The sequence below is a fragment of the Telopea speciosissima genome, chromosome 3 (genome assembly GCF_018873765.1).
Source record: "Telopea speciosissima isolate NSW1024214 ecotype Mountain lineage chromosome 3, Tspe_v1, whole genome shotgun sequence".
NCBI lineage: Eukaryota > Viridiplantae > Streptophyta > Magnoliopsida > Proteales > Proteaceae > Telopea > Telopea speciosissima.
In genome coordinates, this window is record NC_057918.1 from 2,986,856 (window position 1) to 3,000,776 (window position 13,921).

The 13,921-nt window shown below is 37.6% G+C and overlaps 1 protein-coding gene and 2 non-coding genes across 5 annotated transcripts; all 3 read right to left on the minus strand.

Annotated features, from left to right (window-relative positions):
* Window positions 1-5,676: 5,676 nt before the first annotated feature.
* LOC122653686 (mediator of RNA polymerase II transcription subunit 30-like) lies at window positions 5,677-8,609 on the minus strand. 3 transcript variants are annotated; one of them, XM_043847616.1, is made up of 4 exons: window positions 8,522-8,609; window positions 7,591-7,905; window positions 7,281-7,382; window positions 5,677-5,965 (listed from the first exon to the last, which is right to left on the minus strand). In XM_043847616.1, exons 2-4 carry the CDS (start codon window positions 7,903-7,905, stop codon window positions 5,867-5,869), a joined length of 516 nt encoding a protein of 171 aa, XP_043703551.1. In that variant the 5' UTR covers window positions 8,522-8,609; the 3' UTR covers window positions 5,677-5,866. The 3 variants fall into 3 exon arrangements, with proteins under 3 accessions (XP_043703551.1, XP_043703552.1, XP_043703553.1); XM_043847617.1 differs by having other exon boundaries at window positions 8,549-8,570; XM_043847618.1 differs by lacking the exon at window positions 8,522-8,609 and adding an exon at window positions 8,249-8,270 and having other exon boundaries at window positions 7,591-7,910.
* A 318-nt stretch (window positions 8,610-8,927) lies between these two features.
* TRNAS-UGA lies at window positions 8,928-9,009 on the minus strand. Its single transcript has one exon. It is a non-coding gene; the product is annotated as a tRNA-Ser (tRNA).
* A 1,344-nt stretch (window positions 9,010-10,353) lies between these two features.
* On the minus strand, window positions 10,354-10,435 carry TRNAS-UGA. Its single transcript has one exon. It is a non-coding gene; the product is annotated as a tRNA-Ser (tRNA).
* Window positions 10,436-13,921: the final 3,486 nt, after the last annotated feature.

A 13,921-nucleotide genomic window follows, 5' to 3' on the forward strand; every position in this document is an offset into this window, starting at 1 on the left:
CGCACGTACGTGCCACAAACCAAAAACTTCCAGTTCCAATTCAATCCGATTTAGACTAGCTTCACCAAATGAGCCCCAATTTGGGAAAGAAGAAAATAAAATAAATAAAAGGAAAATAAAATAGAAACGTGGAACAAAATAAAACAAAAAATGTTTTGAAAACGACCAAGCTAGATTCCGAATTTGAAGTCGGAGAGTTCTTAGTGGGGATCCGACGAAAAAGGGATGGCTCCGATTCTGACCGGTTTGACATTGATTCGAACCAATTTCTAAAACTATGGTAATTTGACTCCCAACCTCTCTTATCACTCTTCTTCTTAAACATTGTCAGATATTCACAATGGGGTTCAATAGGGTTTAGGTTTCACATGCTATATGGTATAAGGTTTTATAATCTATAATTGTTTGATGAAGATCTCCAGGAAACTATTTTTAAGTGAGAATACCAGGATTTTTAGTTCATAGTTTAAGGTTCCATGAATATTTTGATCACACGTGTTTTCTGGCTTGATTTTATAGTTTCATAGAGTTCTCCAGCCTCTTTAAAAGTTCCATGAATATTTTGATGATCGGGCCGAGCTGGGCCACGTTTTTGAAAACATAGGCCAGAAGAGTGCCAGAACAAGGTCCCCAGGGCATAACCCAAGCTTCGACGAGCTCAAGGTCAGGCTTGGATATCATAGCCTACCCAGTTTCATCCATAATTAGTTACTTACTGATAAGGGTGCCACTAGGCTGGGTTGGGCTAGGATTTTAAAAATATAGACCCAGACCATGGTCTGGCTGGGATATCTCAGCCCAGTGCCCCAGCCCAACCATGTCGGCTTGGACTGACCTTGTTTTGCCATTTTCATGTTCCTTTCTACAAAAAAGTAAAAAGAAATTAAAAAAGGGGAATAAACATGACAAGGGTACTAGTGTACTACTAGGCTCAGTTGCCTTGTTTCTCTAGGCCATTTTTAGCTACTAATCTGCACCATATCGTTATATATTGAAATGTGTTATATTCCCATTTCGTCTTAAAATTGCTATGGGAATATGTGTACATGACAAGAACACAAACATAATTGAAATAAGGGTTAGTTTACAAGCAAGTACATCGTATGAAGGTCATGGACTCATGGATGATCTAAGGGTTCCCATTAATCACAAGGTTTCCTAAATATGACAGCCAACTATTGCATTCAAAATCTCAGCTCTAAACCTATAGTATTCAAAACCCATCTCTAAATGTATAGCATTAATCTATAGATGTGCATTAGTAATGAGTTTCTAACTAGGCAATAAATAGCTAATTGGAGCATTAGGCTATGTTGGCTAAGTTACAGATTCTAAATTTCAAGGTAGAACTGGGAAGACAGGGAATATGTTTGAGTAATACTTTGAGAATGAGTATCTTAATTGTAGCAACAGCATTAAACCAATTATGAAATACATATCACAGGTTAATTCAATCTCCAAACTTTTGATTTGATTATGCAGTGATTTCTTCAAAAATATGATTATGCAGATCACAGAAAGAAGTTCTATACTTTATACTTTTCTCTTTTCATATATATATATTTCCCCCTGCAGGATCTTATCATTCTCCTTTTTGGTTTCAATTTCAGACAGCAAACCCAGCAAAATTTGCAGCATTGCAAAGAGGCAAATATATTGGAAAACTCAAAGCTCCATCTCTTGCCCAGGGACACCACTCCCCTTCAAATATTTCATTTCTCAAATTTACCCATCTAGTCTTCCTTATCAAGACCATTGACCCATCTAAACAACCATAAGTACACATCTAAATCTCTTTTACACCCAGCAAGCCATGGGCCAGCTTCGGTTAAACCGGTTTTTACCAGATGGTCTGGGTTTTTCTAAACCATGCCATCTCCATCAAGGAGGTCCAAAGCCCTTCTTCTCAATAAACAAAAGATGTTTCCTCTCTCTCTCTCTCTCTCCTTTATAGACTTTCATCTGATCTAATCTGGGCAAGTAGATAAGAGATACAAGTTATTATGGAATACAAATTGTGAGATCGGATCACAATGATGGATGTGTCTGACCTCAACTAGATTAATGGCATCAACACCAACCAGAAGAGAAAGAAGATGAAATATACCCTAGTTTGACTGAGATGCCACAGTTCAAAAGCTTTCATAAATATAGCAGCACAGAGAGATAAATCAAGTCAATCTTCTGTGTTAAGAAGGTATGAACCCAAAGGCTGTCCAATCTAAATAGCATAATCCTCCAGCAGCCATAACATGTTTATTTTTACTGGATCTCAGCTTTCAAGTGCTCCTATGCTTAAGATACAAGGAGTTCACTCTTGTCAGGTATTGCTTCTCCCTCAATCAATTGATTCTGGTGTTAGATGTATTAAAAGTGCAAATGGTAAAGTACTAATAAGGGATGAGGGCATTAAGAAGAGATAGGAAGGTTTTTTCCACATCCTACTAAATGAAAACACTTCGAGTAAATAATCCGAAAGACTGCATTACCCATCAAGACACCACATTTTGTAGATATATAAAAAAAATTAATGTGTTTGAAGTAAAAGAAGCTTTAAGGAGGATGACAGTAGGCAAGGCACAAGGCCCAGTGAGGTCCCAATAGAAGTGTGGAAGAGCTTATGAACCAGTGGTTTATCTTGGCTAACAAAACTGTTTAATAACATTATGAACACAAGGAAAATGCCAGTTGAATAGAGGAGAAGCATTGTGGTTCCGATTTACAAAAATAAAGGTGATATTCAGAGCTACAATAACTATAGAGGCATAAAACTAATGAGTCATACTATGAAATTATGGGAGAGGGTTATTGAAACCCACCTGAGACCAAAAAAAAAAAATTTATGCCTGGAAGATCCACGACAGAAGCTATTTAGCAGACTCATGGAAAGATTTAGAGATTGCAAGAAAGATCTCCATATGGTCTTTATTGAACTAGAAAAAACTTATAACAGAGTCCCTAGAGAATTAATCTGGCAAGTACTAGAGAAGAGAAGTGGTGCAAGTAAATATGTGGACATAATTAAAGATTTGTATGATGATATGGTGACAAGTGTAAGAATTATGGGGGGCCAAGGTAGTGAATTCCCAATTTTAATTGGTTTACATCAAGGATCAGTTTTAAGCCCTTATTTGTTTGCGCTTATCATGGATGATTTACCAAAGACATTCAAGATGAGGTTCCTTGGTGTATGCTTTTTGCTGATGATATCTATTTTTCTATCCCATCCATTCTTGGTGTACCTAGCATGGAAGAAGAACTCGGTTTTGACCGAGTTGTCTTAGCTTTGCCAAGCTACCAAGACGAGTTTTGACTTGAACACCTATAATTCACTTATTCCCATTGAAATTTGAGGAAACTTGGCTCGAAACCAAGACATGCACTTATTTATGCCAAATATCATTTAATTTCATTTACTTAAGATATCTTTCATAAATAAGCAATACAACACCCCCCCCCCTTATTGGAATCCAATAAAAAAAATGATAAAAAGTCAACCCCCCAGTTCAAGAACAAAAACTGGATTTTCAACGGTAAGTTCAATTTTCAACTTTTAAATGCTAGGTTTTTTCTCAAATCTAAAAATTCCGTAAATCTTAATATGATAAAAACATTGCTAAAAAACAAAAGAGCAGTAAAAATATTCATTTGTTTTGATGTCTAAAAATTTATTTCCATTCAGAACGTTTTTAAACAACATTCATGCACACCAAATTAAGTTTGATCAGAACATAACTCCTTCAATATAAATCAGATTTAAGCAATCTTGGATTTGTTGGAAAGCGCTTTTAAATGAATCCAAGATTGCTTAAATCTGATTTATATTGAAGGAGTTATATTCTGGTCAAACCTTATTCGATACCGTGTCTAAGAACAATATACACTATCAAACTTGGGTCAACACCACAAGTATTATTTTGAGTGTTCTCTATGTCAAACTAATGCATGGATTGGGTTCAAAGTGTCAAAAATAGGCAGCACAACAATAATCAAATAACTTTTGGGCCTCGAAACCAAGGTTTCGAGTTAGCCTGGAGAAAGTACCAGATTTCGACTGAAATATGGTCAAAACCTGGGAAATCTCGGTTTCTGGCTGGTCGAAAGTAGCATCGGCACCGAGTTCTTGAACCTTGTTACCTAGTGCACGAGGCTCCCACCATTGCGGCGTCTGGGGAGGATCATAATGCACACATCCTTACCCCCGCTTTGTGGAGAGGTTGTTTCCTAGCTCGAACCCGCAACCACTAGGTGGCAATGGAGCAACCTTACCGTTGCACCAAGGTCCTATCCATTCTTCTCAATAGGTCAGATTTTCATCTATTCTGTAGCTTGCGATATCTCTGTTTTGCAAATCTAATTCTGTTTTTACTTAATCTCATTTTTCCATATCTACTGATCTGTTTTGCGCTTTTGCTTCCAAACTGATACATCAGTTTCTGTCTTATTGGTCTCTGAATTTCTGAACTCACATCTGGAAATTCCTGACCAATCGATAGGTACAGCTCTAATTCTGTTATTTACTTTCCTATCAGAAGTTCAGAACGGTCTCTCCTGATATTCAAAATCCTGCTATCTGAATTTCTTTAAATTTTGCAGGACTGTCCTATCATCAGAATACACCACTCAACCTGATTTTTTGGACAATCTAAGTTTTCATTATTGAGTTATAGAATTTCTCTTCAACTGTGCAAATTGTGATCCTGTTGAGCTAATCTCCTATTGGATTTTCCTGGTTTGAGGTTAAGACTACATTAGGAACTCAAGAATTGCTCCAAAAAGTAATCACAGTATCAGGGAAATTGTTTGTCTTAAGATTGTAGTAATCTGCGTAACGGCAAATGGGTCTTATTGCAAGAAAATAAATAAGTGAAAGATATTCACATGGAAATTTGACTAATACATTGCAGGCTATGTGATTCTGTTTCCCCCCTTTTTCTTCTACTTTTCCTCACCAATTCTTCTTTTTTTTTTTTTTGTTTTTACTTTGTTAGCTTTAGTTGCATAATTGTATGAAGAATTAGGTTAAAGTCTGAAATTCTTCTATATTCTTAGTTCTTTGTTCTTATTGCTTGACATGTGAAAGTGTATGAGTTCTTTTATTTATTGATTGAGATTATTATTTCTGTAATAGGCTGTTAATTTATATGTTTGTGTAGCTTATCATCTTTAATGGGCTGTTAAATTATTCATAAATCATACTTGCTGAATTTTTTGTATTGTTTTGTTAATTGGAGAGTAGTATGTGTTTGTGACTTTGTCTAGTTGGATAAATAAAATGATTAAAAAAAAAAACTAGGGCACCTTGATCGCCTAGGTGACACCTTGTCACCTAAGCGCTTAGTCGGCCCTCCAACGCCTTAGTCACCTTGACAACTACGGTCTCCATCCATGTTTTTGTTTCTACCATTCCTATATGGGTGAAAGAAAAGGTTTGTTTTATATCAATTGTAATCCACACTTGTGAGATTACTATAATTCCATTGTTTTCCTGAGAGATACAAAAAGAATTCACCTGGAACTCCCCCTATGGTTCACCATTTAGTTTCCCTAACATCCCATTTACATTCAGAAGAAAGTTAACTACTTAGATTGGATCATCTTCAGATTGTTTAAATTTATTAGACAGCCAGAGAAACCTACTCCCTTACACCTACCACCTAATTAAGTATGCCTCCAACAGATAAATTCACATACTTGACAAACCAAACAAAATCCAGCATACATTATAAAAGTATACTCACCTCACAGAAATTCTAGTACATCTGTAGTTTCATAAGAGAAATTACATCACCTTAGAAATACTGTAAACAGATGACGACCTAAATGCTGAAGCTGCTTTCCATGTTATACATGTTTTCTCAAAGTGTTAAATGGGACAAGGACTCTGCCATGTGGATATGTCAGTAATAAGATCTCGAAGCTGATCTATAAGAACCTTGAGATGATTGTTCTTATCCGTGAGCTCCTGTATTCGGAAGGAGAAATGACTATTCATAAATAGTTACAAAGAGAAACTAGCAAACTCGATAAACAAAGACTATTTTTAAATCAATTTCAAGAAATTGGTAGTTTATATTAGGTAGAGAGCAAAGATGCCTCTGCACATAAACTTATTTCAATTTATATTTGTTAAGGAAACAACAAGAGAAAGGAACATCTGGTGAAATCACACCTTCAGTTTGTGGCCTAAAATTATGATTCAACAGTGACTTCTACCACTAAGAAAAGGTCTATTGAGATGCTACAATCAGCACCAGTTTAAGCAATCAGGATCTTATGTGTGCTGAAATACACTATATTGTTAATGCAAAATCATTAAAGATGCATTTCTATGTTGTGAAAATATAGAATATTGATGAGTTTTCAAATTCTATCACTAAAGAGAAAATTTGGCATATTTTCTATGAAAAATTCCCACACATACTCGTAGTGTATAGAGATGAGCTCACTTGCCCATCAATCCAGATACTGGGTGGACTCACAACCCCAAACTTAAGGATCCTATCATGGGCTACCACATACATGAATCCCCACCCCAAGAAAAAAAAGTTCAAAAACAAAGTAAACATTCATCATAAACCCAGTTCTAACCCACACAATCCGCCTCAGTTTATATTGGGTGGTGAAGTGCAAGACAGATACAATTGCCAAGTATCTTGCAACTCCTTGTACAGATTCAATAAAGTAGGTTTTTACTCCATTTTAATTTTCTAATACAGAGCCGTAAATTTATTGTAAAGAGTGTTGGTACAGGACTCATCCTGACTTAGTCACCCAGTTAGAAGGAAAAAGGGAAAGTCCACAGATAACAGTTACAGGTTCTTCGGCATGCCTGATGTTTAAGCCTAAGCAAAGCATAATGAGCATAAGCAGTACGTGGATAGATCAAGCCCTGAGACAAGCCAGGGTTCCAACATGGGCGACGAAAACTTCATCACAGTTTTAATGATAAAAGCTATAAAAAAGATTGAATAATATTAAAAAGACTAGCATAAACAATTTACTTAATTGAGTCATGGCAAGTTGGCAACTGAGTTGGAGACGAAGTTACAAAAGGGAAACACTTTCAATACAACTATGACCCAACTTCTTACATTCAGCCCATTAATTCCACCAATCAATAGTGAAAGCATGCATGTCTTCATCTAAAATTCCTAAACCCTCCACAGGAAAACGTGTAGAATAGCATAAACCAAGAGATGTTTGTTACCAATTCAAATTGAACTTTGAGACCCCACAGAGCTTACAGATAAAAAGTTTCAGTACACGTTGAAAAGTACCTGTCTTAGTTTGATGACTCTCACTTCTAGTTTCTCAATTTCAGCTTGATCCGCTTGGGGTTCTGAACCAGCACTGGTGGAGCCCGCCTCATATGTGTTTGACTATGTTAAGATGAGAAAAATTCATGGTAAGAGGAATCTTAAGGTGAAAATTGAACCGAGATATCATAATCAAGTTCATAGACCGTACAAGCCCTGGACAGGTTCATGAAATATTATCAACCAAGTCCTTCCCGATCTGTCCTACAATCAATGTCCTAGAAAAATATTAAAAGTTCAAATTTTAACTAAACCTAGGGTTTTAATCTACCTTACGAATACTAGGAATGGCAGAAAGAACTTCACGAAGAGAAGCCACGGAAGACTTGTAACGGAGACGAGCCTCTTCAAGAGCTCCACCACCTGTTTCTAAGTGATGTGATGAATCAGAAGCATCAGCATTGATGCCATTGGAAGAGTGAGCAACAGAAGTTGTAGACCATAATGCTGGATTGCAGAGCTCCTCGTTCATGGAAGAGATTATCTGATACGCTGCCTCAATGGTGTCCTCTAAATGCTTCAGCCCCTCTACAGCAAATTCCTGTGTGCTTTTTCTGTTTACCATCAGGCCTTTCTCTTCCATCATCTGAACAAATGAAAGTAAAATATTTTCAATGATGAACTAGATTTGCATCTTATCATCGAACCCAATTTTGAAAGCCATGATATTGTGTGTGTTAAGCAAAGGGTTCTCTGGACAACCATATAGGAAGGATTTCCGGTGTGATCCGCCTTAGAAAGGCGGCAGTCGTCCAAATTTTGGTAATAATCTTATTTTGTAATTGTTATTGGAGATCCACAAGCAGTTAGTTACACAGCATCGTTCTCTGCTACCTTCTTGTTGAAATAGATTTGATTTCAATTGAAACTAGGTAAAGAAAGCTTGTGCAAAGCAGCCAAGCATTACTTAGCAGAAGCTTCAATCTGACAGTCCAATTTGAAGCAAACTCGATCAAATCACTATCTTAGTCGCCAGTAGTGCTACCAGTGTTGAACCAGGAAACGATTGAGATTTTAAGAGTCTACGTACGAATCGAGAGTTGAACATATCATGTAGGAGGAAATTTTGTCCAAAAAAGAGAAATTTGTATATAAGAACTTGAAAGAAGCAATAATTCCTCTTCCTGCACAACAATTATCAAATGCGCAAAAGTAAAACCGCACATTAACACTTCAGAAACTGTTAATGTTAAATTACTAACCCCAATTCCGAGGCCTTTAGAGATGACCTGGGCCAATTGACGTTCGCCTCTGCTGCTTGTCTGCTCATCAATGGAAGTGGTCGTGCTCGGACGAAAGCAGAGAAAAGGCCGCGTTTATTTCCATTTCAAAAAGCATCTAAGGGGAGGAGAAGACGACCTGAACACACATATCTGTTCCCTGCCCCATGTGCGCTGCAGCAATATACGTAACCTGGAAAAGCGCTTTTATTAGTTGTTGGCTGTGAAAATGAAGATTGAAGAATACATAAACCATTACTCGGCATCGCGGCTTTGTCCAACGTTTTTGAAGTTTAACGAAAAAATCTAAGCCCACATAAACCGTTGGGATGGTGGTTTTATCCGACGAGCTGGAGGTTTAACCGGATTAGTGTAAGATAAATAAAAATGTCGACAGCAGGGTTCGAACCTGCGCGGGCGAAGCCCAACAGATTTCAAGTCTGTCTCCTTAACCACTCGGACATATCGACCAGACAGATGAGTGATTACGTAAAGAGTTCTAATCATCATTTTATCCGATGAGCTGGAGGTTTTGACCAGGCTCTAGATGTCAAAACCTTGCCCAAACCATTAAGACGGAATCGAATCGATGTTTATCGAATTGGTTTTGGACTTGGGTATGACGGATTCGGTTGAAAATCGGACTGCATCAAATCGACCGGTATCCAAATTGAATGAAACCGATAAAAAAATCATTGAGTATAAGGTTATAAATAGGTGAATTGACTTTCCATTAATTTCAATATCAATGAGTAAATTTTTTATTGTAAGGGGAATTATTAGAAATCAATGAATATGAGGTTATGAATAAGGAAATTGATTTTTAATAATATTTTTTCCATTGATCTCCTTGTTCAATATACAAAATTAGTTGGATTGTCAAATAAATGATTTGATAGTAGGGTTCATTTTGTGACTTCAATATTAGTTATCTTCACAGTGACTATTCATTGATTTCAATTTTAATTATGTTTTCCTTACAATTAATGATAAATAATTATATGATTTATAATAATGATTTTGTTACAAACTTTATTTATCCATTGATTTAAAAATTAATTATCTTCCATTCTTCCCCTTACAACTTGGGTGCTTGGTTACAAACAAAATTTGTAACCGGTCTTTTTTACCCAAACTACAATGATGTGTCAGTCATTTAAAAGTTTCTAAATGTGTAAATTCACAACTCGTACAATAGTGAAGAGCCTAACATCTCCTACTCAGACGATTCTTCCGCTTACGGTCAAGCTCAATATGACCGTTAGTGTGGTTGCAGGGGTTTACAGATCATTGACAGCCATCGCATCTCTCTTCTTCTCACCCTAGACAAGGAGAAATGACAAATGCTCTCCACTAACCAAACCTTCACCTCTTCAATCATCTTCTCCCCCCCCCCCCCAACTAACCCAGACTACCCTGCTCTACTCAAGTCATGATGTTGTGCTGCTATTTTAGTTGGGATTAGCTTTATTTGACTTTGAGTTGAGGTGTACAGTGACTACCCAACGGTGTGATGGTTTGTGCTGCTATTTTAGTTGGGATTAGCTTTATTTGACTTTGAATTGAGGTGTACAGTGACTACCCAACGGTACACTGTTTAGAGACCGTTTAGAGTTAAACGGCTCATTAGCCCGTTTAGCCTGAATAAGGCTACCCTGATTAAAGACCGAACACAACTGACCGAAATGAAACCGTACCCCGCCCAAGGCAAGCCCGAATACCTAAACGGTTGGACACAATGCAGCCAGTAAAATTGGTGAGGCCCGACCGGTTGACACCCCTACTAGACTAGACTACTGGAAAATAAATAAAAACGTCGACAGCAGGGTTCGAACCTGCGCGGGCGAAGCCCAACAGATTTCAAGTCTGTCTCCTTAACCACTCGGACATATCGACGAGATTAATAATAAATCTTTATTTTTTATTTTTTCGTTTCTTAATTTAGACAAAGTAATTCTTCTCCGTTATTATAGCTCAATGGTTTTAAGGAATCGGAATCGGAATCGTAATCGTAATCAGGTTGGATGAATTGCTGGTTATTCACGTTTGATAGATCTCCAATTATTTTTTTATTTTTTTTTGTGTCAGATTCTTTATTTTAGTCAATAAAATAGCAGAAAACCAGTTAACTCGAGTCTTATAGCAAGATAGATCCCTTAGATTTAAAAGATTTATGATACATATAAAAAAAAGACACGTGGTAGGGGAGATCAAACCCGAATACCCGATCAGATCAAACCCCTCTGCTGTGTTTCACTGACTTTCCATAACCGGAAAATTTCTATTGGTATTGAACTTTCCACAAGGAAGCCTTTTCCTTACAGGACTCTCTGCGAGAATATCTTTTATCGTTCCGGACTCCTATTGGTCTTTGATTTTATAATAGGGTTTCCTATTTTCAGAATTGATCTCTCTTCGACTCTTCTCCATACCTAGATCTCTCGATCGCCGACTCAGAGCAATCGGTGTTCCTTTTCAGAATTGATCATATATCTCGATTTTTCTATCCATCTTAATTTATCCTCTCACTTCCCATCTCGATGATCTCTGGAATCTGCAACAGCAACAAAAACAACATCATGCGTAGCAACAGCAGTAGTGGTGAAAAAGACGTACATGATGTGGAACGTTGCAGTAGTGATGATATTCTAATGGAGATTCTAATTCTCTTGCCACTCAAATCAATCTACAGATCTAAATGTGTATCAAAGAGGTGGCACCATCTTATCTCACACCCTTCTTTCCGTAACAGAAAAAGAATCAGCAGCAGAACCAGAACCAGAAGCAGCAATATTGGCTGTGACCGTCTCTTGGGCTTCTTCCAAACCCCTACAATAAGGCCCTTTTCTGTATTTACATTGGATCCCAGTCCGATTTGGAAATTTTTCGCAACCACACCACAAGTGACATGTTCTACAACTAGTCTTGATGACAAATTTGAAGAAGAAGAATGGCAGATGATATCATCAAGAGTTTGGAATCAATATTATTTACCGAAAGAATTCCCGATGGGTTTTTTGACTACTTAAACTGTTCTTCCAATGGTCTTTTTCTCTGTTGTCGCAGCAACGAACAACAAGAAGACGACCACCAACAGGTTAAGACGAACTATTACATCTTTAACCCTCTCTGCAGAGACTATTACAAACTTCCTCCTTCTCCCAAGCAGCAGCAATCGCTACTGCAACCATGCATGGGTCTTGTCGTCGATGCTATCGCTACCGAGAAGGACTATTATTATGATAGATACAAAGTGGTGCGTGCGGTAGCCGCATTACCTCCTTTTATTGATAATGAGACTTTCTCCTCCGAGACGGGAGTATGGGAGTTAACCATTGTGGCTGTCAGTCTTGACACATATAACCAGTTCTTACAGTTAAACCTTCCAGCGATGCATTACAAGACCAGTGTGATAAGAGGAGCCATTCACTGGATATCCAGCAGCTGCATAGGTGGTGGCATCATGGTGTATGATCCGGCGCAACATATAGTAGAGATGATTAAAGCTCCTCCCTACATCCACTCTACGGATTTGACTACTTTCTGGACGTCATAGGAAAGTCTAGTGATGGCCTACTCCAAATGGCAGCGATGTATATTCCTCTTTTTAAGGAGCAGTTGCATGTGCTGCTGCCGCGGATTCAGTTATGGGTTTACCATCCAAACAGTAGCGAATGGTTGATGAGACGTTTCCTGCAACTCCATCTTCCACCACTATTACGGCCGCCATCATGTGGAAGATTCAGAAATCCTTATTTGAGTGTAGTGGCCTTCCATTCTCATAATCCAGACGTTTTGTTTATCAATTTCAATGGTTACATCTTCCTCTATCACTTCAACACTACTGATCTAATATTAATGGAACCAGTATTTCGGTACTGTGCCGGCTACACCATTGGCCTACAACCATACTCCTTCCACTTTGGCCCATCTCTCCTCTCCCTCTCCCACTACTACTAGAATTCTAGAAAGATATATGTAGAAGAAGAAGGAAGACGAACCCCACATTCTAGAGATGGTCCCCACACCCATGGTTCCCACACCCCATGGATGGTGGGAGATCGACTCATCCGATTAGATCGATCTTCTTCTTTTCTTTTCTTTTCTTTTTTTTAATCTCGTACCACATAAAGGTTTTTCATGTATTTCGAGGGATCTAAATATTATTGCGGATACCTTGGCAAGGAACGCACTGCCTCTGGTGTGTGAGACAGAGTGGCTATTTTCCATTCCATGACTTCATGATTTATGTATGAACGAGGTCATTGATTGTACACACTCTAGAAATCAGTAAAATTCCTCTTTACCAAAAAAAAAATAAATCTGAAAGCACCACATAAAGGTTTTGTTCTTCTTCTTTTTTATTTTGCCCATTCCTTTCTGAATGTGTTTATATAAGCAATTTGACTCATCTACTTTCGCCTGCCCCTATTGCTGGATGCGCCCCACTCACAAGTAAGGCGGAATGTACCACCTTACCCCTTGCCTGTAATTATTTCAAAAAATGACAGGGGAAAATAAATAGGGATAATAAATTCTGAAATCTAGCTATGAGCATACGAGAATGGCTCACAACCATCAAAATGGAATCCAACTTGTGGGACCCACATGGGGTGGATTCCATCTTGACGGCTGTGATTCTGAGTGTGCTGTAGTTCAACAATTAAATAGCACTAAGCTAATTTTATCCCAACTACGGAAAGGTTATCACTACAAAGGTAGGAGAATTAAATTTTACTTTTTTTTGTGGTACGAAATTAAATTTTACTTATACATTAAAAGAAAATGGTGGACATTGAATTTTGTCACTTTTGAAATCTCTATCGGTAGACGTGTTAAATTTTTATCTCCTACAATTCTGACACCCACCAATTCCCCTATAATCCTTCACATGGGAGCTGAAATGACCACTTACCCACTGTTTGGACACACTTCCCAAGGCAATAGGTAAGTGGTCATTTCATTCCCATGAGAGGGATTGTAGGGAATTGGAGGGTATCCGAATTTTAAGTGATAATGATCCGTGGCATGTTAGAGAAAATATTATTTTTCCCCTGATGCCATTTTTATACCGAAACTTTCAAAATTGACCAAAACTCCTAAGGTAAGTATGTTTCATCATATTTAACCTAAATCCAAAGTTTGGGGTGAAGATGACACCAGTTTTCAAAAAAACCAAAAAAAAACTGTTTTGCTAGTTGAAATGAATGCCTTTTGTATAAATTAAGTGTCCCAAATCTTTTGGCAATGGTCCCAATTCTGTATTTCAGTGTGTTATCATTTTAAAACATTTCCAAAAAAGTGGTGTAAAAATGGTTTGATTTGATTACTCTTTTACCAAATTTACCCTTGGATTAGACCTCGAATTCCGTGCCCATTTTG